We start from the raw sequence: 27,786 nt of genomic DNA on the forward strand, positions 1-27,786 counted from the left end.
AGTTTTTTGTATCGGTACAATTTTGGTATTGATCTGATTTTTGAATCGCTTTTTAACTATTTTTTCTGGGATATTATAAAAATAGCAATTCTGTGTTTTTTTTTTTTGTTTTTTTTTACATATACGTCATTTACCGTATGGGATACATAATGTTATATTTTAATAGTTCGTATAATTATGCACGCAGCGATACCAAATATGTTTTTATTTAGGAAAAGGGGGTGATTTGAACTTTTAACATGGAAGGAGTTAATGTGTGTCTTTTAAACTTTTATTAAAACTTTTTTTTTATATACTTTATTAGACTTTTAGGAGGAATCATTAGATTCCTCATACAGATCAATAGAGTGCTATTGAACTCCATTGATCTTTGTGCTCTGTGATCCATTGATGCCTAGTCCAGCCAGGCTTTATCAATGACAGAGCCACGGGACAGCAGGGAACAGAGGTAAGCCCTCTGGTTATCTCTATAGTGGATCGTCCCCTCGCGATCACGGTTCCGGGGGGGGGGGGGGATCCTATATTTTAGTGGAAACTATAGGGCTGTATGAGTTATATTTTAAAACTATTGCTATGTTATGCCTAGTATAGACCATGACTAATCCATGGTGCTGTTTGGACCCCCGTGTCATGCTTTTCTTACTTAGGGCCTGCACTGGTCATTATATTTCATTTTACCAACAGTTTGTCTGACAGTTTGAGGACCTGTGGCCAATTTAAAAAAAAAAAAATTTTTGTTCTATACAGACTAATTTTATTTCTTAAAGGAACCGTAATCCTACAAATAGATAATAAGAGAAGATCAGTGTTGGTCATCTGTAAGTGTTATCCACATGCTCTCATAACAGACAGTCATGAAAAATAGCCTTCCTCGTGGACACTTCCATTATCAGCTGGCAGAAGACAGAAGTGCGAAGAGGAGCTGGATTCCTATTAGACAGAAAAGCTTTCACTGCGGCCAATGAACTTACAACCAAAGACACTGCAGGGAAAGGAGTGTTGCAGCAGCCTCTGAATGGAAAAGGTGCTTTTGTCCCTGGTAGGAAGGCAATGTGATGAATGCACAAGAATGATGAGAACGGCAATTGTCAGGTGTTATTATGTCAAATTTGGCATTTCTTTGTCTAATACATGTTACAAAGTTGCAACCTTATTCTAAACTATAAAACCAGTTGGATGGTGAATAGCATAACTAGTCGGGCTGGAGATGGGGTTCTGTTGGCTGATAGCTGACTCTCCTAATATCTCCATATAAATGCACGCTCACCCAAGCATGCATGTTTTCTGAATGGGGAGAAAACTTTGCTTAAGATTAACAAGCATTAGGCATGATAAAATCCAACATACCGAACTGACGTCTGCGCAGGTCATAGAACATTCCTCGAACATGCTTCTATAGAAGTCAAGGAGTTCATCACAGGTTCCAGTGGTCCACATGGCTTCTGTACAGCAAGTGTCTGATGGCTGAGAACTGGGCAAGTGTCCTATAATGACACAGAAGAGAGAAGTATTTATGGGCCGGCTCTTGATGGAAGTAAATAAAGCAACATGGAAGCTGTAAGAGACGCGCTATGGTTGTATCTTCTATATGCATGGTGTGGGTTTATTTGTTTTATGTTTAAGTTTTTCAGTTATAAAATGTTAATTATTCTGCTAAATTTGATATCTTCAAATTTAAATCTTATTTAAACCTTTAATTTGTTACAACAGGAGTATTCTATGTCAGTGGGGGAATCACTTTATCTCGGTTTGTGATACACAAAAATGTAAGCTTTTGGTCTGAATGTTTAAAAAAAAAAAAAAAATTCACAATGACATTTTATTTTTTCTCTCCAGCAGATAATTGCATCAGGAACCCAGATAAAGGACAAATTATTTTATTTCCAGATTACAAAGTAGAGGATCCTGATATCAGTCAAGATATAAATGGAGAACGGACTTCTGGCCCAAAAATACCCCCAGTCCTTTACAGCAGAGATTCATGGGAAATAGTCCCCTGTTCTGAATGCAGGAAAACTTTTACAAAGAATCCTTCTCTGGATAAGAGGACTCCCCATACAGCGCAGTCATGTTCACAATGTGAAAAATGTTTTATTCGAAAATCTACTCTTGTAGGACATCATAGAGTTCACATTGGCAACAAGTTATTTTCATGTTCAGAGTGTGGAAAATATTTTTCACGTAAACATCATCTTGAACAACATCAGAGGACTCACACAGGGGAGAAACCATTTTCGTGTTTACAGTGTGGGAAGTGTTTTTCACGCAAACATCACCTTGAGACGCATCTGAGAATTCACACAGGAGAAAAGCCATTTTCATGTTCAGAATGTGGTAGATGCTTTGCACAGAAATCAGTTCTTACTGAACATGAAAAAATTCACACAGGCGAGAGACCATTTTCATGCTCGGAATGTGGAAAAAAATTTGCCCAGAAGTCCGTCCTTGTTGAACACCGGAGAACTCACACAGGGGAGAAACCATTTTCATGCTCGGAATGTGGAAAATGTTTTACTCGGAAAGCAACTCTATCTGAACATCATAGAATACATATACTGGGTAAACCATTCTCATGTTTGGAGTGTGGGAAAAAATTTGCCCACAAATCAGTTCTTGTTACCCATCAGAGAATTCACACAAGAGAAAAACCATTTTCATGCTCAGAATGTGGGAACCATTTTGCTCGAAAATCAATTCTTATTGAGCATCTGAGAATCCACACAGGGGTGAAGCCCTATTCATGTTTGCAGTGTGGGTCAGGATTTACTCATAAATCATCTTTTAATAAACACCAAAAAATCCACAAACGGGAGAAGATATTTTTTTGTTGATATTGTCCAGAATGTTTCAATTGATATATTCTCTTAAAGAGAATTTGTTAAATACAGTTTTTTGTATTCTTTTACAAAAATCATTTTGGAATATTAAAATAAAATACAACATTTAAAGCTGTGTGATGGTTATTATTTTTCTAATAACTTATATTCTCTTCCATGTCTACTCTATATGCGAAAAACGAAAAAATTCTGATTTACTATTGATTATGGGTGCAAATGATTGTTTTCAGCCCAATTAAAACAAATCTACACTCAACCTTATGAACTATGTTACTATACTATTTATACCCAGGACTGAATCTATAACAAGGGGGCATCCTCTATGTCTAGAGGAAAGAAGGTTTCTACACCAGCACAGACGGGGGTTCTTTACTTTAAGAGCAGTGAGACTGTGGAATTCTCATATGAGCACACACCTAAATCTATCTTAAAGAGAAATAAATTCCAGAGGAAACGTATACCTCACCACAAGGTTACATTCAGCTCATCAGAAATGGAATCAGATGGCGAATCAGATAACCCCACCACCTCTAATTCCACTCCTGGTCAAGCAACATATTACAAAAAGTCAAAAAACGCCAAACGCAAGGCAAAAAACCCAGGAGGGGGGGGAGAAAACACACCAAACATGGACACTCCCCGCTTGAGGAGTCAAGCTCAGAAACAAGTGGGGTAATGAATATGTCCAGTAGAACTTTAACTGATGATCAAGTGTCTCTACTTTCTAGGGGGCTGAATTTCTCTCCCACAAATGAATTAAATATTTTTTCTACTCTATGTGAGATAAATAAATTTATTCGCAATATCACGGTTAAAAAGCATTTTTTGGATAGCGTATCGGATGATGCAACCCAGGTTGCATCAGAAGATACTGAGAATTTGACATATAATGTATTCCATCAACTTTCTTTTTCAGATCAAATTGTACTCAAAGAGTTGCAGGAATTGGAATGTAACAATCCTTATGATTGTGGTGTTACTACTAACAAATGGCATGTGAACAAAAATCCTGGCTTTTATCCTTTATCCTCTCGTACAGAGGGCATGAATAAATTCCAGAATGAGGTGGAAAAGGATCTGGTTGCCCTAGGCAACAGCATTCCAACAAGACAACCCAAATCAGACAACCTGACCAAAAAAGAACGTTATGCTTTGAAAGAGCTAGCATCGTATGATGATATTGTGATCAGGATGTCTGACAAGGGGGGTCTTGTTACGGTAATGGACAAAGAAATGTATATCTCACAAATCAATGAGTTATTAACTGATACTAACACTTATAGAAAATTGGATCATGATCCCACCTCTAAATTTCAACAGGAACTTAGTAAATTACTAGAGGAGGGCATAGCACTGGGAGTCCTTTCAGAGAGAGATAGGGACTATTTGTACATTGAACAACCCATTATCCCGGTACTGTACACTCTCCCCAAAACCCAAAAGGGCATTATTCCTCCGCCCATGAGACCTATCGTGTCCGGCAATGGATCTTTGCTGGAGCGATTGTCCACATGGGTGGATCGGCTATTACAGCCATTAGTACAGCGAGTTCCTGGGTACTTGAAAGACACCAGAGATGTGTTAAAGTCGTTTGAAAACATGGAGTGGGATCCAGGATTCGCATGGCTTTCCTGTGATGTGGTGTCATTATACACCAGTATACCTTGGACTGTTGCCATGCGAGCCCTGAATCACCATCTCGTTACCCATAGCAACTACTCTCCGGATTTGTGTGAATACATTAAAATGGTTGTCTGGTTTCTTATGTCCCGCAATTATTTCACTTTTGATAAGTCCTTTTTTGTCCAAGTCAGTGGCGTTTCTATGGGGGCCAGACACTCACCCTCACTGGCTAATTTAACCATGTCGTTTTGGGAATCACAATTCATTTATACAAATGACAATCCCTTTAGGAACAGCATACAGTGGTACGGCCGATTCATTGATGACCTCCTCCTTATTTGGAGGGGGGACATCGCGACCGTGCCACTGTTTGTGGATTACTTAAACAATAATATGTATAATTTAAAATTCACCCATTACGTGGACCCCACTAACATAACTTTTTTGGATTTAGTGTTGAGAGGGTCCCAGAACCAAATTATTGAGACCTCCACGTATAGAAAGCCCATATCGGGCAACACGGTCCTAAGAGCAGACAGCAATCACCCCACACATACAGTTCAAGCAATTCCAGTCGGGGAACTAACTAGACTTAAAAGAAATTGTACAAATATAAATGTATTTAACACACAAGCCAGTGAATTAAAACAAAGATTAAAATCTAGGGGATATTCCAATCATACTCTTAAAAAAGCTGAACTTAAAGTAGCCAAAAAAGAAAGAGCTAATTTATTAAATCCAAATATTGCCAATAAATCATCTACCAGTACCGGAAAACCAGTTTTGGCTATTACCTATTCACCTTACTTCAATCAGATTAAAAACATAGTACAGCGACACTTACATTATCTGAAACAGGATTATACGCTGGCTGGAATCTTAGAAGATGGTTGTAGGATAGTGTCCAAACGGGCCCCCACGATTGGGGATAAATTATCCCCTAGTGTGGTCGCTTCACAGAACAAGAAAAACAGCAGTTGGTTAGAAAGGAAAGGGTTTTTTAAGTGCGGACACAAAGTGTGCCGTACCTGTCAGTATGTCAAACAGACGACTCAGTTCGAGAGCTCGGATGGTACCAAAAGGTACTCTATCAACAATTACATTAACTGTAATTACAGTAATGTAATTTATATGATAGAGTGCACAGAGTGCAATTTAAAGTATGTGGGATACACTACAAGAAAATTAAAAATAAGAGCACTGGAACATCTGAATGACAGTACTATAACAGCAGTGAGACAGAGATCTGCTGCATCTGCACACTTTCACTTTGAACATGCCGGTAAATTAAACACCTTTCGTATTTTTGCCATTGAACATGTCAAAATGGGCACGAGAGGGGGTTGCATTAGGAAAAAATTAGCAGATCGTGAAGCATATTGGCAGTTCACATTGGGGACTCGTTCTCCGACGGGTTTAAATGTCCGTCAAGAACTGCTATTTCACTACTAAATAAGCATTTATACCTATTTTTTGAACCCCCTTCCGTGACATTTAATTCCTATGTTTTTATGAACAATCAAGCTACATTATTGCATGTATGTTTCATTTTCTGGTTTTATTACACATTTTTTAACTTTGTTTGTTCTTACTAATGTGAACTATGTCACACGTCTCCAGAGAGAGGTGGGGTTATGGGATTTCTTTCCCTTCCCTCCCACAATCAAAAGGTATTTAAACCTCACCTGGCAGTACCTGTGACATCACTGACAAAGAGCGCATGCGCTCGAAACGCGTCTGAGTTCAGGCTGATTTTACCTGTGTGCTGTGTTCCTAATAAAGCTGCTTGGAAATAGTGCTGGATCATCTGCCTTTCTTTTTTCGCTGCTGGTGTTGGCTGGACACCGATCCGAGCACATTAAAGGGGATTGGAGAGCTGGTATTTCCATGTGGAATTCTCTGCCTGAGGAGGTGGTCATGGTGAAAAAGGGGTCTGGATGCATTTTTGGAGAATAATAACATTGCTGGTTATGTATACTAGATATTTAGGGACAGAACGTTGATCCAGAGATTTATTCTGATGCCATAATTGGAGTCGGGAAGGAATTTTTACCTCTAGTATGAGGGTTTTTTGCCTTCCTCTGGATCAACCTCAATAGGGACTCATTAGGGTTATAGGTTGAACTAGATGGACTCTTGTCTTTTTTCAACCTTATGAACTATGTTACTATGTTACTCTACACATCTGAATAATGTTCTCTAGCATATATAAGCCTAGTTAATTTAAAATCCAAAACAATGGAAACAGTCAGTAAAGTAGGACTCCATTTGGCATTCCTAAATTTTGTAGAATAGACTATAAACTTAGCACTTTTTACCTGTCATGTCACAGAAAAATAATGCTTATACAGTTGAATCCAGAAGTTTACATACACTATATAAAAAGACACACATGCATGTTTTTCTCACTACCGGACGTGAAATCAGAATAAACCTTACCAATTTTAGGTCAACAAGGATTACCAAAATTATTTATATTTGCCAAATGCCAGAGGAATGAGAGAGAGAATTTAAGGCTTACATACAAACACCCAGTTTAGAAGCAAATTTCCATAGCAAACCTCTTCTAAACTGGGCGTTTCCCGAGACAGGTGTCATCAGAGAGCACTTAGACAGAAAAGAACAACCTTAACTTCAGAAGCTCATAAGTACTGAAAGGATTAAGACTTTTTAATAGAAGTAATTTACAAATCTGTTTAACTTTCTGGAGCCAGTCGATATATATAAAAAAGTTTTTGCCTGGATAACCCCTTTAAGTCAGAAAGCAATTGCATTAAGATGAATGGGTGGACAATCCCCTAGGTTGCTCTAGTGGAAAAAGTTAAACATAAAGTTAAAACATGGTGTACAGAAATAGAGGTAGTCCCGAGAAATGTGGGTGTGGGACAGAGATGGTGTAACTCTCTGATGCAGTATACTGCACCAACCCTACTTAGTTCTTTATCTAAATGCTGGATATGGGCTCACATAATAATTTCTGATTGTATATGTTCATCACTTATCTGCTTTTCGGATATGTTTTGGACCCCTATTCCTCCGTCCCCTTTTTTCCTACTTTACTGTAGACATGCATTGTTTTAAACACATAATTAAAAGAGAAACATGGACATTTTATCATTGTTCATTGTTGGAAAAATGTTTAGAGAAGATTTCTTTGGTTTATTATTGCTGGTACATCACTGGGTTTGTGTGACATTTGTTATACTATGATCTGTTGTGTGACTACCCTTAATGTTAACGCACCTGTACACAGAAGGCTTAAATGTAGGCATTCAATGTCACAGAACAGCAGGAAATGCTGAACAGAAAACCTGGGTGTATAGGAAGAGGTATTAGTAGTAGAAAGAGGGAAGTGCTCATATGTGTGTATAGGAGTGGTATTAGCAGTAGAGAGAAGTGCTCATGGGTGAATATGGAGAGGTACTGTATTTGCAGTAGAGGGAAGTGCTCATGGGTGTATAGGGAGAGGTATTTTCAGTAGAAAGAGGGAAGTGCTCAAGGGTGTATAGGGAGTGGTATTAGCAGTAAAGAGAAGTGCTCATGGGTGTATAGGGAGAGATATTAGCAGTAGAGAGAAGTGCTCATGGGTGTATAGGGAGAGATATTAGCAGTAGAGAGAAATGATCATGTGTAGATAGGGAGTGTTATTAGCAGTAGAGAGAAGTGCTCATGGGTGTATAGGGAGAGGTATTAGCAGTAGAGAGAAGTGCTCATGGGTGTATAGCAGGGGTCTCAAACGTGTGGCCCTCCAGATGCAAAACTTCATCTCCCAGTTTTTCAACATCTGGGGGACCGCCAGTTTGAGACCCCTGGTGTATAGGGAGAGGCATAAGCAGTAGAGAGGGAAGTGCTCATGCCATTGTACAGAACACTGGTGAGACCTCACTTGGAGTATTGTACACAGTACTGGAGACCGTATCTCCAGAAGAATATAGATACAGTGGAGAGAGTTTAGAGAAGAGCTATAGTACATGGATTGCAGGATAAAACTTACTAGGAAAGGTTTAAGGACCTTAACATGTAAAGAAGGAAGATGAGACAGAGGGGATATGATAGAGACTTTTATATACATAAAGGGAATCCACATGGTAAAGGTGCAGAATATATTTAAAAAAAGAAAAACTACTCACAAGAGGTGAAAGGTTTGTGCAGTAATATCAGGAAGTATTACTTTACTGAGAGAGTAGTGGATGCATGGAATAGCCTTCCTGCAGAAGTGGTCACTGCAAATACAGAGAAGGAGTTTAGGCATGCATGGGATAAGCATAAGGCTATCCTTCATATAAGATCGGGCCAGGGACTATTGATAGGATTCAGATGGGCCAAATGGATCTTTTCTTCAGTTTCAGATTTTATGTTTCTATGTTGTTGGTTTTTTAATTAAACAAGTTAAATGAAAAAAAAACATAATCTAGTGTCACAATCAGGGATACCAATATACTGCATCATTTTTAATGTCACTTTGGATTGTATTTAAAGGACATTTTGCAAATGACTTCATGTGAGGCTATTTAGTTAAGACGTGTCATTCCATTTATTATTCTTGCACATAAAGTTTTTTTTTTTTTTAGATTTTAGTAATGATTATGTTCAATTTAAGTAGGTAAAATATTTTCCATAATTTCTAGTTTCTATATTTTATAAACTGACTGCTGTGAGTGACCATGTATGTTTAGAAAAGAAATAGTAATTCTGGTTATAGTAAATTTGGTACCAAATTATAATGGAGAGATTTATCAAGACCTGTCCAGAGGAAAAGTGGCCCATAGCAACCAATCAGATCACTTCTTTCATTTTGCAGAGGCCTTTTCAAAAATGAAAGAAGAGATCTGATTGGTTGCTATGGGCAACTCAGCAACTTTTCATCTGCACAGATTTTGATAAATCTCCCCCAATGTCTTTTGTTTGAAGCTTTTCAGAAGGAATGTTATAATATATCCATTGTGGTTTGGAAAAACAAAAAATAATAAAAGTATTTTTCCCCAGCAGATGACTTCACCAAAGACTTAAAGAGACATCACTTTTCTCCTCCAAATGATCAAGTAGAAGATATGGACCATGATAAATCTGGAAGACCACCCATTAGCCCAAATATATCTTTAGTTCTTCAAAGCAGAGAGTCATTATTTAAACATTTTGATCGCAAGAAGCCTACCTTTCATCAAAATGTAGGACTGGGCAGGGATAAAATATTTCCATGCCCTGAATGTGGTAAACTTTTTAAACACAATTCAAGTCTTTCCATACACAAAAGAACTCACAAGGATGAGCGGCCATATTCATGTTCTGAATGTGGGAAATGCTTTACGCAAAAATCTGTTCTTGTAGAACATAAAAGAATTCACACGGGAGAGAAACCATTTTCATGTTTAGAATGTGGGAGATGTTTTGCCCAAAAATCTGCTCTTGTTAAACATGAGAGAACTCACACAGGAGAGAAGCCATATCTCTGTTTGGAATGCGGAAAAAGTTTTACCCAGAAATCTTCCCTTGTTAAACACCAAAGAAGTCACACAGGACACAAGCCATTTTCATGCTCAGAATGTGGGAAATGTTTTACCCACAAATCGGATATTATGAGACATGAGAGAACTCACACAGGAGCAAAGCCATTTTCCTGTTCAGTGTGCAAAAAACATTTTAATCATAAGTCAGATTTTGTTCATCATCAGAGAATTCAAAAAGGGAAAAGGCCGTTTTCATGTTCCGAATGCGGGGACTGCTTGACTCTAAAATAAGATTAATTTGAACATCAGAAAATTCGGAGACCTGAAGCAATTTACCTGTTTTAAATGTTGGAAAATTCTTGTAAAAAGCATCTGTCGGTGAAGTGAAACATCTGGGTGTTTTTTGCCTAAATGATTAAAGTAATATAATAAAGGTATTTTACGTTTAGTAAATTACTTCAACCACCTGAATTTCATATAATGATAGGTTGTCTGTCAGCCTGATCAAACAATCAAGAACCGGTTTTCACGATAAGAAGCGTTAGAAAAAGGGTCACCCGCAAATGTTTGATATACATGCTCCCCAGGTGGCTTGTTTTGGTTTTTTAAAGAAATAATTTGCTTTAGGGCCCCTTCTGCAGCCTCTTACAAGCACAAAATGCAGTTTATTTCCTGATCTGTGCTCAAGGACTACAGTTCTCTCTGATGCATTTCTCTCTGAGTCTTTAAAGGGGTTATCCAGAAAAAAAACTTTTTTATATATATCAACTGGCTCCAGAAAGGTAAACAGATTTGTAAATTACTTCTATTAAAAAATATTAATCCTTTCAGTACTTATGAGTTTCTGAAGTTAAGGTTGTTCTTTTCTGTCTAAGTGCTCTCTGATGACACCTGTCTCAGGAAACGCCCAGTTTAGAAGAGATTTGCTATAAGGATTTGCTTCTAAACTGGGCGTTTCCTGAGACAGGTGTCATCAGAGAGGACTTAGACAGAAAAGAACAACCTTAACTTCAGAAGCTCATAAGTACTGAAAGGATTAAGATTTTTTAATAGAAGTAATTTACAAATCTGTTTAACTTTCTGGAGCCAGTTAATATATAAAAAAAAAAGTTTTTTCCTGGATAACCCCTTTAAGCCTGTATAAAGTTCCCTCCTACTGTTCCTTTCCTCCATCCACCTTTATTGTCTGCATCTTATTTCAGAGCAGTCTGTTTACACTGCTCTGGCACCTCCATATAGCAGCTGCATCTTCTGTGACACTGTCAGAGTCATAGGTCAGTTTTATACTATGGAATTTCCCAGCGGACTTCCGTTTTGAAATTTCACTCAGAAAATCCGGTGCAGCAGAGTCCCATTGCTGGCAATGGTAGTCCGCTGCACAATGCTTATTGTGGAATTTTTGAGGCGAACTTTCTTCCTGGAAAATCCCCTCGAAAAAAATTCTGCTAGAACATTATGCTGTGGTCAATTAAGGGGAGAAAGCAGGAACAGAATGCAGATGGGTATAGTGAGCATATAGGGGGAGATTTATCAAATCTGTGTAAAGAAAAAGTGGTACAGTTGCCCATAGCAACCAATCAGATCGCTTCTTTCATTTTTAAAGAGACCTATGAAAAACGAAAGAAGCAATCTGGTTGCTATGGGCAACTGCACCACTCTGCACAGGTTTTGATAAATCTCCCCCATAGTGGCTGGGAAAAAGCTTACATCTCAGCTAATTTGAATATACTACAGGGGCATAACTTTTCATATGGAATTGACTTAGAATTTTTATTTGCCTGACTACCCCTTTAAAAAGTGTAAAATAAAGCCCTCCCTAATAAAATTTTTATTACCCTCCTTTTCTCAATTCCCCCCCCCCAAAAAAAATAAAAAAAAATAAAGTATATTTGGTATTGCCACGTTCAGAATTAATTGTCTGAACTATTAAGCCATATTTATGATCCCTCAAGGTGAACAGTAGAGATGAGCGAACTTACAGTAAATCCGATTCGTCACGAACTTCTCGGCTCGGCAGTTGATGACTTTTCCTACATAAATTTAGTTCAGCTTTCTGGTGCTCCAGTGGGCTGAAAAAGGTGGATACAGTCCTAGGAAAGAGTCTCCTAGGACTGTATCCACCTTTTCCAGCCCACGGGAGCACCTGAAAGCTGAACTGATTTATGCAGGAAAAGTCAACAACCGCCGAGCTGAGAAGTTTGTGACGAATCGAATTTACTGTAAGTTCGCTCATCTATAGTGAACAGTGTAAATGTAAAAAAAAAATAGAATTGCAGATTTTTGGTCACATAATCTATCAGAACAAAATGATGCAAAAAAAAGAGCCGTCATACAGCCCCGTAGATACATGAAAATAGGGGTCAGTATAGAACAATTTTATGTTTTGTTAAAAAAGTTTTGTTTTGTTATTTTTTAGTACAATAGTAGAAAAGCTGTGTAACCATGGGTATCGCTTTAATCGTATCAGCCAACGGAATAACAATTACATGTTAGTTTTACCGTAAAGTGCACTGTGTAAACATAAAAAAAACTCCAAAAATTTCAAAAAAAAATTTCAAAAAATTATATTACTCTCCAACAAACAATATTTTTTGGGGTCAGGCAATAAACAGTCCCTTATATGGGTCTGTGGATGGAAAAATAAGAGTTATAGGTGAGGGCAAAAAAGCTAAAATTGGCTGTGTCCTTTATGGTGTAAGGTGGTGTTTTCCAACCAGTATGCCTCCAGTTGTTGCAAAACTACAACTCCCAGCATGCCCGGACAGCCTTTGGCTGTCCGAGCATGCTGGGAGTTGTAGTTTTGCAACAGCTGGAGGCATACTAGTAGGGAAACACTGCGCCATAAATGTCTACATGGGAATACCCCTTTAATATCCATTTATATATCTTCTTTAAAAAAAACAGCCATAAATCTGACTGGAGAAAAACATCAATAATAACACCACATTATGTGACACATTAGACTTGTGAGGACTAGGATTTTCTTCCATAGCACCAGAAACCCCCAGTCTTTAGCGCCTGCGCGTTACTGTCCTGATCCGCCGCCGCCGCCATATTACATTTGGTCAGTGCCCTGAGTCTCAGCGCAGTGGGCCAATCATTTGTAGCTAAAAAGTCACGTGACGCGCATTGCTCTGTGACCCGTGCTATAGGTTTGAAGTGATGCTCCTGTAGACGGGCGGATTAGTTCCGGGTGAGTTGGTGCTGCACAGTGTGTATGTGTCTCATGTGTAACTGTGCGCGGAGACATTTGTCTTAAATTTGTCTATAACATCCTGTATCCTCCTAGTGTCCCCCGGAGCTGAGCGGGAAGGGACTATATACCTCTATATACCCGGAGTCTCCTGTGTTCATCCCCCTGCACAGGGTGTTATGGGAGATTTATAATCCACAGAGGACAGGGCTCATGTGTCCCCAAATATTTTACCTGTCAGATGTTTCTTCTGGTCCTTTCTCCCCATATGCACGACGTCTATACTGCCCTCTATATGCAGGATGTCTATACTGCCCCCATATGCATGACGTCTATACTGCCCCTTATATGCAGGGTGTCTATACTGCCCCTTACATGCAGGGTGTCTATACTGCCCCCCATATGCATGACGTCTATACTGCCCCTTATATGCAGGGTGTCTATACTGCCCCTTACATGCAGGGTGTCTATACTGCCCCTTATATGCAGGGTGTCTATACTGCCCCTAATATGCAGGGTGTCTATACTGCCCCTTATATGCAGGGTGTCTATACTGCCCCTTATATGCAGGGTGTCTATACTGCCCCTAATATGCAGGGTGTCTATACTGCCCTCTATATGCAGGGTGTCTATACTGCCCCTTATATGCAGGGTGTCTATACTGCCCCTTATATGCAGGGTGTCTATACTGCCCCCTATATACAGGATGTCTATACTGCCCCCTGTATGCAGGGTGTCTATACTGCCCCTTATATGCAGGGTGTCTATACTGCCCCTTATATGCAGGGTGTCTATACTGCCCCTTATATGCAGGGTGTCTATACTGCCCCCTATATGCAGGGTGTCTATACTGCCCCTTATATGCAGGGTGTCTATACTGCCCCTTATATGCAGGGTGTCTATACTGCCCCTTATATGCAGGGTGTCTATACTGCCCCCTATATGCAGGGTGTCTATACTGCCCCCTATATGCAGGATGTCTATACTGCCCCTTATATGCAGGGTGTCTATACTGCCCCTTATATGCAGGGTGTCTATACTGCCCCCTATATGCAGGGTGTCTGTACTGCCCCCTATATGCAGGGTGTCTGTACTGCCCCCTATATGCATGGTGTCTGTACTGCCCCCTATATGCAGGGTGTCTGTACTGCCCCCTATATGCAGGGTGTCTGTACTGCCCCCTATATGCAGGGTGTCTATACTGCCCCCTATATGCAGGGTGTCTATACTGCCCCCTATATGCAGGGTGTCTATACTGCCCCCTATATGCAGGGTGTCTATACTGCCCCCTATATCCAGGGTGTCTATACTGCCCCCTATATTCAGGGTGTCTATACTGCCCCCTATATGCAGGGTGTCTATACTGCCCCCTATATGCAGGATGTCTATACTGCCCCCTATATGCAGGATGTCTATACTGCCCCCTATATGCAGGATGTCTATACTGCCCCTATATGCAGGACGTCTATACTGCCCCTTATATGCAGGACATCTATACTGCCCCTTATATGCAGGATGTCTATACCGCCCCCTATATGCAGGATGCCTATACCGCCCCTTATATGCAGGATGTCTATACTGCCCCTATATGCAGGATATCTATACTGTCCCCTATATGCAGGATGCCTATACTGCCCCTATATGCAGGACGTCTATACTGCCCCTTATATGCAGGACGTCTATACTGCCCCCTATATGCAGGATGTCTATACTGCCCCTTATATGCAGGGTGTCTATACTGCCCCCTATATGCAGGATGTCTATAATGCCCCTTATATGCAGGGTGTCTATACTGCCCCTTATATGCAGGGTGTCTATACTGCCCCTATATGCAGGGTGTCTATACTGCCCTCTATATGCAGGGTGTCTATACTGCCCCCTATATGCAGGATGTCTATACTGCCCCTATATGCAGGATATCTATACTGTCCCCTATATGCAGGATGCCTATACTGCCCCCTATATGCAGGATGTCTATACTGCCCTCTATATGCAGGGTGTCTACTGCCCTCTATATGCAGGGTGTCTGTACTGCCCCCTATATGCAGGACGTCTATACTGTCCCCTATATGCAGGGTGTCTATACTGCCCCTTATATGCAGGACGTCTACACTGCCCCCTATATGCAGGATGTCTATACTGCCCCTTATATGCAGGATGTCTATACCGCCCCCTATATGCAGGATGTCTATATGCAGGGTGTCTATACTGCCCCTATATGCAGGGTGTCTATACTGCCCCCTATATGCAGGGTGTCTATACTACCCTCTATATGCAGGATGTCTATACCGCCCCCTATATGCAGGATGTCTATACCGCCCCCTATATGCAGGATGTCTATATGCAGGGTGTCTATACTGCCCCTATATGCAGGGTGTCTATACTGCCCTCTATATGCAGGGTGTCTGTACTGCCCCCTATATGCAGGATGTCTATACTGCCCCCTATATGCAGGATGTCTATACTGCCCTCTATATGCAGGGTGTCTATACTGCCCTCTATATGCAGGGTGTCTGTACTGCCCCCTATATACAGGGCGTCTATACTGTCCCCTATATGCAGGGTGTCTATACTGCCCCTTATATGCAGGACGTCTACACTGCCCCCTATATGCAGGATGTCTATACCGCCCCCTATATGCAGGATGTCTATACCGCCCCCTATATGCAGGATGTCTATACCGCCCCCTATATGCAGGATGTCTATACCGCCCCCTATATGCAGGATGTCTATACTGCCCCCTATATGCAGGATGTCTATACTGCCCCCTATATGCAGGATGCCTATACTGCCCCCCTATATGCAGGATGCCTATACTGCCCCCCTATATGCAGGATGCCTATACTGCCCCCTATTTGCATGATGCCTATACTGTCCCCTATATGCAGGGTGTCTATACTGCTCTTTATATTCAGGATGTCTATACTGCCCCCTATATTCAGGATGTCTATACTGCTTCCTATATGCAGGATGTCTATACCGCCCCCTATATTCAGGATGTCTATACCGCCCCCTATATGCAGGATGTCTATACTGCTCCCTATATGCAGGATGTCTATACTGCCCCCTATATGTAGGATGCATATACTGCCCTCTATATACAGGATGCCTATACTGCCCCTATATGCAGGAGGCCTATACTGCCCCATATATGCAGGATGTCTATACTTCCCCCCTATATGCAGGAAGTCTATACTGCCCCCCATATGCAGGATGTCTATACTGCTCTTTATATTCAGGATGTCTATACTGCCCCCTATATTCAGGATGTCTATACTGCTCCCTATATTCAGGATGTCTATACTGCCCCCTATATGCAGGATGTCTATACTGCTCCCTATATGCAGGATGCCTATACTGCCCCCTATATGCAGGATGTCTATACTGCTCCCTATATTCAGGATGTCTATACTGCTCCCTATATGCAGGATGCCTTTACTGCCCCCTATATGCAGGATGCCTTTACTGCCCCCTATATGCAGGATGCCTTTACTGACCCCTATATGCAGGATGTCTATACTGCCCCCTATATGCAGGATGTCTATACTGCCCTCTGTATATACAGGATTTCTATACTGCCCCCTATATGCAGGATGTCTATACTGCCCCCTATATGCAGGACGTTTGTGCAGGAGGTCTATATGTCCCCCCATGTGCAGGATGTCTATACTGCCCCCTATATGTAGGATGCATATACTGCCCTCTATATACAGGATGCCTATACTGCCCCATATATGCAGGAGGCCTATACTGCCCCATATATGCAGGATGTCTATACTGCCCCCCTATATGCAGGAAGTCTATACTGCCCCCCATATGCAGGATGTCTATACTGCCCCCCATATGCAGGATGTCTATACTGCCCCCTATATGCAGGATGCCTATAATGGCCTCTATATATGCAGGATGTCTATACTGCCCCCTATATGTAGGATGCCTATACTGCCTCCTATATGCAGGATGCCTATACTGCCCCCTATTTGCATGATGCCTATACTGCCCCCTATATGCAGGATGTCTATACTGCTCTTTATATTCAGGATGTCTATACTGCTCCCTATATGCAGGATGTCTATACTGCCCCCTATATTCAGGATGTCTATACTGCTCCTTATATTCAGGATGTCTATACCGCCCCCTATATTCAGGATGTCTATACCACCCCCTATATGCAGGATGTCTATACTGCTCCCTATATGCAGGATGCCTATACTGCCCCCTATATGCAGGATGTCTATACTGACCCCTATATGCAGGATGCCTTTACTGACCCCTATATGCAGGATGCCTTTACTGACCCCTATATGCAGGATGTATATACTGCCCCCTATATGCAGGATGTCTATACTGCCCCCTATATGCAGGATGTCTATACTGCCCCCTATATGCAGGATGTCTATAATGCCCTCTGTATATACAGGATGTCTATACTGCCCCCTATATGCAGGATGCCTATACTGCCCCTATATGCAGGATTTCTATACTGCCCCCTATATGCAGGATGTCTATACTGCCCCCTATATGCAGGATGTCTATACTGCCCCCTATATGCAGGACATTTGTGCAGGAGGTCTATACGTCCCCCATGTGCAGGATGTCTATAATGCCCCCTATATGTAGGATGCATATACTGCCCTCTATATACAGGATGCCTATACTGCCCCTATATGCAGGAGGCCTATACTGCCCCATATATGCAGGATGTCTATACTGCCCCCTATATGCAGGATGTCTATACTGCCCTCTATATACAGGATGTCTATACTGCCCCCTATATGCAGGATGTCTATACTGCCCCCTATATGCAGGAAGTCTATACTGCCCCCTATATGTAGGATGCATATACTGCCCTCTATATGCAGGAAGTCTATACTGCCCCCCATATGCAGGATGCCTATACTGCCCCTATATACAGGATGCCTATACTGCCCCCTATATACAGGACATCTCTACTGCCCCTTCAATATGCAGGATGTCTCTACTCTCTAGCTTGCATGCAAAAAGTCTCTTCCGTTCCCATATATGCAGAACGTCTCTACTGCTCCCCCTTGTGCAGGTCATCACTACTGTTCTCCCTATTTTCAGGTAGTCAGGGAATATATTGATTTTACATAGATACCATTGTGCAGTGTAATTGTTAGCACTTATTAATGTTTCCACTATAATTAGACAGGGGGCAGTGTTACAGAAGCAAATCCTCCTCATCTTGCTTGGTCCTATAATGACAGATGACAGAAAGGAAACAGCCGAGAGAATAATAAACTTCGCCCTGGAGATCATCTGCCTGCTGACCGGAGAGGTGAGGGATTCTGGGTATGCTGTCTCAGGAAATCCTTCCCATCTGTAATACATTGGCATATGGTAAGAAAGGTTGGGTTTGTATATCGAGGTATTTATTTGTGTCTCTCTGCATACACAGGACTACACACTAGTGAAAAAAACATCTGGAGAGTGTGGCTCACCAAGTAGCCGTCCCTGTGTGTCACCAGAATGGAGTAAATCCCTGAGCTCCATCATGGAGCCTACATCCTATTCACTGATACAAGAGAAGATCCTAGATCTCACCAACAAGATCATTGTGCTGCTGACTGGAGAGGTGAGAGCTGCCAAGACATACCATCCCAGCAGGGGACATACTTTCTATCTCAATGTCACATATGTGGGTTTTTTTTTTTTTCCAGTAAAGAAGTAAGATGGTGAGTTAAAATACTACAACAATGCTGCAGCTTTGAACAAGTAATACCTTGAACAGCTTATTCTTACATTTTTGCTCTAGTCTGAACTCCATCAGAGCTAAAACATGGTGGATCTCTTCCCACTGGTCCATAAAATTGGGCTTACAGCAAATTACAGTAAATGTTTTCCAGTCTGATCATAGAGGCTCCTTATGGCTATTTAATGATCGATTCTGTGCATTCCATGTTTGGCCAGATAGATGCACTTTAAGGAGCATACTCAGTAGTATTACAGGGGCAGAGTGTGTTTTATGGCTTAGGCCGGGTTCACACTGCAGAATTTGTGCCGAACATCCGCAAGGAAAACGTGCGGACATTCCACATTTGCTCTATCCAATGGGCTCTAGGACCGATTGGAAATGTGCCCGACATCTATACTTGTGAAGTCTGCTGAAAGAATAGACTTATCTATTCTTTCTGCAGACACCGGAATCAGAATTTATGCGACAGAAACATCTAGCATGAAAATTCTGCCATGTGTAGCAGTGCAGCAGAATCCCATTGAAATCCATCAGACTCTGCTGCAGCAGAATGTCCATGCAAAATATTCCATGCGGACATTCCTCATCAATTCCGCCCTGGGAACATACCCTTAGGATCTGTTCAGACTGAGGAAATTCCACAAGAAATTTCCTTGCTGAATTTTGTCAGTGAATCTGCGCCGCCCAGAATCAGCACAACTTTTGTGGAATTTGTTGCCCAAATGAATCCCTGAAATTCTAAATCTCATTGACTAATTGGCTTTTCCAGGCGAATTCTGGAATGAAATGAAATTCCTAGTCAGAAGACAGAATTTCCAACTTGTGAACTGAGCAGCAGCCACTCATTGAGATCAGTGGGAGGCTGCTGCAAGTGCAATCCACTTGGCATTTACTAGAGATTCCAAGCGGAATGTTCGTAGTGTGGAAGAGACCTCAGGGTACAAACATTTCTTCATTGTTATTAAGAATAAAAACTTTACTATTATTTAGTGTTTTTCTCTTTTTGGCAACACAATAGAAAATGAGTCTCCAAGCCATTTAATTGATACAAATAGCGTTAACCTCAGTCATGAAATGGACCATTTTTACGCACAGATTTCACAGTTGGAAAAGCGTGTTACGGCGTGCAACTGTGTTCTCCAATGTTATTTATTGTCTTATTAAATAAGGATGAAGATTTATTAAATGTTAAAGTTGAAGAACTGGAGGTAGAAGAAGAAGAAGAGACATATGCAAGCAGCAGTCAGCAGTGTAAGGAGGAAGAAATTCCTATAGTTATCAGCCCTGGTAGGTATCAGTCTTATATTCACCATTTTCAATCAAAACAACTTTCATGCTCTTGAAAATCAGCAAAATGTATGTTTCTGACAAAATGTCAACCCAAAAACATGTAGACACTAGTTCAAATGGGTTGTCTCCTGAAACTCTCCACCCATTGGTGTACTAAAGCTGGTCACATTGGGGGAGATTTACCAAAACTTGTCCAGAGGAAAAGTTGCTGAGTTGTCCATTGCAACCAATCAGATCGCTTCTTTCTTTTTTGAAAGGGCCTCTGAAAAATGAAAGAAGCGATCTGATTGGGTGCAATGGACAATTCAGCAACTTTTCCTTTGGACAAGTTTTGGTAAATGGACCCGCTGTCACTATGCCGGGGTGTATGCCTGCATATAGCCATGGCCGTAAATGTTGGCATCCCTGACATTTTTCTAGAAAATGAAGTATTACTCCCAGAAAAAGATTGCAGTAACACGTTTTGCTATACACATGTATATTCCCTTTGTGTTTATTGGAACTAAACCAAAAAGGGAGGAAAAAAAAAAATTGGACGTAATGTCACCAAACTCCAAAAATAGGCTGGACAAAATTATTGGCACCCTTTCTAAATTGTGGAAAAATTAAATTGTTTTGAAGCATGTGATGCTCCTTTAAACTCACCTGGGACAAGTAACAGTTGTGGGCAATATAAAAATCACACCGTAAAGCAGATAAAACGGAGAGAAGTTCACTTAGTCTTTGTATTGTGTGTCTGTGTGTGCCGCACTAAGCATGGACAACAGAAAGAGGAGAAGAGAACTGTCTGAGGACTTGAGAACCAGAATTGTGGAAAAATATCAACAATCTCAAGGTTACAAGTCCATCTCCAGAGATCTAAATTTGCCTTTGTCCACAGTGCGCAATATTATCAAGAAGTTTGCAACCCATGGCACTGTAGCTAATCTCCCTGGGCGTTGACGGAAGAGAAAAATTGATGCAAAGGTGTCAACGCAGGATAGTCCGGATGGTGGATAAGCAGCCCCAAACAAGTTCCAAAGATATTCAACCTGTCCTGCAGGCTCAGGGAGCATCAGTGTTAGCGCAAACTATCCGTCGACATTTAAATGAAATGAAACGCTATGGCAGGAGACCCAGGAGGACCCCACTGCTTACACATAGACATAAAAAAGCAAGACTACATTTTGCCAAAATGAACTTGAGTAAGCCAAAATCCTTCTGGGAAAACGTTTTGTGGACAGATGAGACCAAGATAGAGCTTTTTGGTAAAGCACATCATTCTACTGTTTACCAAAAATGGAATGAGGCCTACAAAGAAAAGAACACAGTACCTACAGTGAAATATGGTGGAGGTTCAATGATATTTTGGGGTTGTTTTGCTGCCTCTGGCACTGGGTGCCTTGAATGTGTGCAAGGCATCATGAAATCTGAGAATTACCAACAGATTTTGGGTCACACTGTACAACCCAGTGTCAGAAAGCTGGGTTTGCATCTGAGATCTTGGGTCTTCCAGCAGGACAATCACCCCAAACATACGTCAAAAAGCACCCAGAAATGGATGGCAACAAAGTGCTGGAGAGTTCTGAAGTGGCAGCAATGAGTCCAGATCTAAATCCATTGAACACCTGTGGAGAGATCTTAAAATTGCTGTTGGGAAAAGGCGCCTTCCAATAAGAGAGACCTGGAGCAGTTTGCAAAGGATGAGTGGTCCAACATTCCGGCTGAGAGGTGTAAGAATCTTATTGATGGTTATAGGAAGTGACTGATTTCAGTTATTTTTTCCAAAGGGTGTGCAACCAAATATGAAGTTAAGGGTGCCAATAATTTTGTCCAGCCCATTTTTGGAGTTTGGTGTGACATTATGTCCAAGTTGCTTTTTTCCTCCCTTTTTGGTTTAGTTCCAATACACACAGGGAATAAACATGTGTATAGCAAAACATGTGTTACTGCAATCCTTTTCTGTGAGAAATACTTCATTTTCTAGAAAAACTTCAGGGGTGCCAACATTTACGGCCATGACTGTACTTATTTGACGGGATGCTAACATATACCTCTGAGTAAATGCAGTGTGAACCCAGCCTTAGAAACTCTGAGCGATCAGCTTCACCTGAAAACTCTCATCTGAGAAGTGATCACAAATGCACTCAGTCTGTATTATAAATAATACGCAGCAGAAACACAAATTAATCTGGTAGTTTTGCTGCAAAATGTCCTTCTGGAATCCAGGCTTCTGAATTGTATCCACTTAACTGAGAGAAGGACTAAAGCTGGATAGGTTTGCTGGCTCTGAATGTAAACGTGTAAAAATGTGTTCTTTTTCACTGATGGCAAACAAAGATTTTAAAATTGGTCAAAACTCAACATTAAGAAAGTTGAAATAAATCTGACTAACTTATCAGTTATACACTCTGGCAAGAGTAGAACTGAATATCTGGAGTCCCATAATTCCTGTTGTAAACTGCATAAAGATAGTTTAAGGGGTTCTCTGCCCCTAGACATCTTATCTCCTATCCAAAGGATAGGGGATAAGATGTCTGATGGCTGGGGACCCTTGTGATCTCGGCTGCGGCACCACAGACATCCGGTGCTCGGAGTATACTTTGCTCCATGCCGGATTACTGGCGGGGCGGAGGCTCGTGAAGTCATGGTCACGGCCGCACCCCCTCAATGCAAGTCTCTGCGAGGGGGAGTGACGGTCTAGAGGCGAAGTACCCCTTTAAAGAAGTAAAGAGGGTGACCAGCATGTCATTTGTTTTATTAAAAGCAGCCAGGCTTCAGTTAAAAAAAAAAAAAACGCCCACCTGTCCCATCCGTCACTGCAGTTATCAAAGTGCCCAGTCTTTGCTACTGCTTCCTGGTTTTGTATTAACATGCAAGCGGTGACCTACCTCAGCCATTAATTGACTGAGCATGCATTTCCTTGTGTCTAGAAGAGGAGCAGAAAGTGGTGGGTAGTGGGGATTGGGCACCATCAGAACAGCATTAGCAGGGAATCAGGCAGATGACTCTGGTGGAATTTTTTTTTTATATATATATTTATATATATATATATATATATATATATATATATATATATATATATATATATATATATAAATCAACTGGTGCCAAAAAGTTAAACAGATTTGTAAATTACTTCTATTAAAAAATCTTAATCCTTCCAGTACTTATTAGCTGCTGAATACTACAAAGGAAATTATTTTCTTTTTGGAACACAGAGCTCTCTGCTGACATCATGAGCACAGTGCTCTCTGCTGACACCTCTGTCCATTTTAGGAACTGCAGAGCAGCATATGTTTGCTATGGGGATTTTCTCCTACTCTGGACAGTTCTTAAAATGGGCAGAGATGTCAGCAGACAGCTCTGTGTTTCAAAAAGAAAATAATTTCCTCTGTAGTATTCAGCAGCTAATAAGTACTGGAAGGATTAAGATTTTTTAATAGAAGTAATTTACAAATCTTGATTCAATCAAAAAAGTGCACCCGGCACTGCCCGGCTCAAGCACCTATGCTCTTCAGACGCTCACCTTATAGCAGATCCTAATAAAGTTTCACTGGTTGTGCTCACTGCAATATAGTCACCGGCATATATACAACTTCATCCACAACAAGAAAAGAAGTGCAGGGCACTCACCATTTGATGCTTTAGTGTTCATTATTCAGTAGATCTTGTTACATCAGTGCGGTTAGACGCTAAACAGGGGTGTATTTGGGGGCTACGGGCCGTTTCTCGTGATAGTTGCGCTTCAACAGGCCCACGTCATCACGCTTGTTAGCACGTCTTAAATAGTCCCACCCGATGTTGTCATGGGAACCCCACAACAACCAGTACAAAAGTGAGTGATTTAAAACATTCTAAAAACAAAAGTGATTCAAAGGGAAATTGTTACAATAATGCATTAAGAGTTCAGTCTTATCATTAAGACCTATACAGCCCATAGCTTCCAGACGGAGAATCCATCTGGTTTCTTTTCTTTTATCAGCAGATCGTCTTTGTTCCAGCCTTCGTTCGCATATTCCACCCTTTCAATCCCGGTAAACTTGAAAGGCTCTGTTTCTCCACTATGAGCTTCATTGATATGTTCAATGAAGCGCAGAGCTCCTGTGCCGGTTTTCAAAGAGCGGACATGCTCGCGAATGTGATGGAACAAAGGTCTTTTCGTTTTACCGATATAAAATCGGTTACATTTACAGGTTAATGCATACACAATAAATGGAGACCTACAAGTTATCAATTGTTTCACTTGCACATTGTATCCGTTCAGGTTTATGTTCTTTGCCCTCGAATTAAGGTGGCAAAATGAACAGGAGCCGCAGGCATAATTGCCCTTTGGCCTCTGTTCAGACAGCCAATCCCAATTTTTTTCACATTTCTTCTGTTTTTGTTTTTTCAATAACCCACCGATAGTTTGATTCTTCTTATATGTTATTAATGGTCTTTCTTTAGTAAATTTAGCCAAATCCTCATCATTTTGCAATAAATTCCAATTATTCAGGATGGTATTCTCCGTCTGGAAGCTATGGGCTGTATAGGTCTTAATGATAAGACCGAACTTAATGCATTATTGTAACAATTTCCCTTTGAATCACATTTGTTTTTAGAATGTTTTAAATCACTTACTTTTGTACTGGTTGTTGTGGGGTTCCCATGGCAACGTCGGGTGGGACTATTTAAGACGTGCTAACAAGCGTGATGACGTGGGCCTGTTGAAGCGCAAATATCGCGAGAAACAGACCGTAGCCCCGAAATACACCCCTGTTTAGCGTCTAACCGCACTGATGTAACAAGATCTACTGGATAAAGAACACTAAAGCATCAAATGGTGAGTGCCCTGCACTTCTTTTCTCGTTGTGGATGAATTAATTTACAAATCTGTTTAACTTTTTGGCACCAGTTGATTTAAAAAAAAAAAAAAAAAAAAACGTTTTCCACCGGAGTACCCCATTAAAGGGGTACTCCACTGGCCAGCATTCGGAATATTTAGTTCTGAACGCTGTGTGCGTGCTGTGGGATTCGGCCACGCCCCCTCAATGCCAGTCTCTGGGAGGGGGCGTGGCAAATGTCACGCCCCTTCCCAGAGACTTGCGTTGAGGGGGTGTGGCCGACTCCCGCAGCGCGCACACAGCGTTCGAAATGTTCGGAACGCTGCCCAGTGGAGTACCCCTTTAAGGATGTACAATGGAGCACAAGCTGCTTACATCACCTGGTAAGAGGAGATTTATAAATTGGAAAGCAGGGAGCAATGTCACTGAGGATCACTGAGACACAACATAATTTCATTTACCTATGAATGTAGTCACTGTATGTGTGTTTCCTACAGATGTACCAAGTGACAGCAGTCCCCCAGAGACTTGTTCAAGTCCTATGTTTTCCCAGTGCTGGCAAGAGGAGATTCACATTACTGCACAGGATCGTCAGGTAGATGGAGCTAAGGTCTTATTAAATACTTTGCATTGACACCTTTTATTTTACCATAAAAAGTCGATTGAAACTGAAAAAAAATGTTGCCACTGAATTTAGTTTTTTTTTTTTTTATATGTTGCCACTAAATATTCAAAAAGGGACAACAGGGCATTGATTTTGGTATAACAATTAAAATGATCTTATATATATATATATATATATATATATATATATATATAAAAAGACCCGACTCTGACTCATCAACGCCCAGCCTAAACCCTTGGACCTAGAAACCTGAATTTTTGCACAAGTGTTGTTTTTAAGATGTAGACAAGGAATAAGAAAGGAATTTCCGAAATTCCACCCTTAACCCCTTAAGGACACATGACGTTCTCATACGTCTCCATTTCCGAGTCCTTAACCCCTTAAGGACACATGACGTTCTCATACGTCTCCATTTCCGAGTCCTTAAGGACACATTACGTATGAGAACGTCATGTGTTTTACCGGCCCCCCGCAACCATCTGGAGCGGAGCCGGTCCCCGATGCCTGCTGAAATCGTTCAGCAGGCATCGGGGCATATCGCCCAGGGGGGTCATTATGACCCCCCATGTCGGCGATGGCCGCAGATCGCTGGACAATTCAGTCCAGCGATCTGCGGCGGATTCCGGGTCAATCGGGTCTCCAGTGACCCGGTGACCCGGAATTATTGGCTGATCGGGGCCGTCAGAGACGGCCCCGATCAGCCAGAGCCAGCAGGGGTGAGGTGGCACTGGTGCCACCTCACGATCGCCCTGATTCGTCGGCCGGATTACCGGCCGACCAATCGGGGCGCCTGCTGCGGGTGTCACTCCCGCAACCCGCTCCGCCCCTCTTCCGGAGGACGTGAGCGGGTGCGGGACGTGCACCCCGGGTGCTGGGGACCCCGATCCCCGGCGCCCCTGTTGGGATCGGGGCCCCAGGAGCAGCGGCGGCGGCGGAGACGACGAGGGACTGACCTGATGCGGCTGGAACGTTGGAGGTGAGTGACAGCCTCCTGCTGTTGCTTAGCAACAGCTCCCAGCATGCAAAAAGGGCATGCTGGGAGCTGTAGTTATGCAACAGCAGGAGGCAGACCACCACAACTCCCAGCATGCCCTTATGGGCATGCTGGGACTTGTAGTTTTGCAACAGCTGGAGGCACATTCTTTCTATGGAAAAGTGTACCTTCAGCTGTTGTGTAACTACAACTCACAGCTTGCACAATCAGCTAAAGTGCATGCTGGGAGTTGTAGTGGTGCATCTGTTGGTTGCATAACTACAACTCCCAGCATGCCCGTTGGCTGTCGGTGACTGCTGAGAGTTGTAGTTTTGCAACAGCTGAAGGCACACTGAGTTAAGTAGCAAACCAGTGTGTCTCCAGCTGTTGCATAACTACAATTACCAGCCAAAGTAGTATGCCTCCAGCTGTTGCATAACTACAACACCCAGCATGCCCTTCCGCTGTCCGTACATGCTGGGGGTTGTAGCTTTTGCAACAGCTGAAGGCACACTGGTTGCAAAACACTGAGTTTGTTACCAAACTCGGTGTTTCACAACCAGTGTGCCTCCAGCTGTTGCAAAACTACAACTCCCAGCATGCACTGATAGACCGTACATGGTGGGAGTTGTAGTTTTGCAACAGCTGGATGTTCCCCCCCCCCCAATGTGAATGTACAGGGTACACTCACATGGGCGGAGGATTACAGTAAGTATCTGGATGCAAGTTTGAGGTGCGGCAAAATTTCTGCCGCAGCTCAAACTGCCAGCGAGAAACTACTGTGAACCCCCCGCCCGTGCGACTGTACCCTAAAAACACTACACTACACTAACACACAATAAAATAAAAAGTAAAAAACACTACATATACACATACCCCTATACAACCCCCCTCCCCAATAAAAATGAAAAACGTCTGGTACGCCACTGTTTCCAAAACGGAGCCTCCAGCTGTTGCAAAACAACTACTCCCAGTATTGCCAGATAGCCGTTGACTGTCCAGGCATGCTGGGAGTTTTACAACAGCTGGAGGCACCCTGTTTGGGAATCACTGGCGTAGAATAGCCCTATGTCCACCCCTATGCAAGTCCCTAATTTAGGCCTCAAATGCGCATGGCGCTCTCACTTTGGAGCGCTGTCATATTTCAAGGCAACAGTTTAGGGCCACATATGGGGTATCGCCGTACTCGGGAGAAATTGGGCTTCAAATTTTGGGGGGTATTTTCTGCTATTACCCTTTTAAAAAATGTAAAATTTTTGGGAAACCAAGCATTTTAG

General features: G+C 41.8%; 1 protein-coding gene across 1 annotated transcript in view; it reads left to right on the plus strand.

The window, feature by feature from the left end:
• LOC130283202 (oocyte zinc finger protein XlCOF7.1-like) overlaps positions 1 to 27,786 on the plus strand; it is a 66,529-nt gene that overhangs the window by 21,481 nt on the left and 17,262 nt on the right. Inside the window, exons 7-13 of the mRNA XM_056532408.1 lie at positions 1,837 to 2,745; positions 9,663 to 10,196; positions 13,082 to 13,100; positions 18,270 to 18,399; positions 18,520 to 18,696; positions 19,986 to 20,103; positions 25,409 to 25,506. Coding sequence (XP_056388383.1) covers positions 1,837 to 2,745; positions 9,663 to 10,196; positions 13,082 to 13,100; positions 18,270 to 18,399; positions 18,520 to 18,696; positions 19,986 to 20,103; positions 25,409 to 25,506 — 1,985 coding nt within the window. The remainder of the gene's footprint in view (positions 1 to 1,836; positions 2,746 to 9,662; positions 10,197 to 13,081; positions 13,101 to 18,269; positions 18,400 to 18,519; positions 18,697 to 19,985; positions 20,104 to 25,408; positions 25,507 to 27,786) is intronic.

This window comes from Hyla sarda, chromosome 7, assembly GCF_029499605.1.
Source record: "Hyla sarda isolate aHylSar1 chromosome 7, aHylSar1.hap1, whole genome shotgun sequence".
Taxonomy (NCBI): domain Eukaryota; kingdom Metazoa; phylum Chordata; class Amphibia; order Anura; family Hylidae; genus Hyla; species Hyla sarda.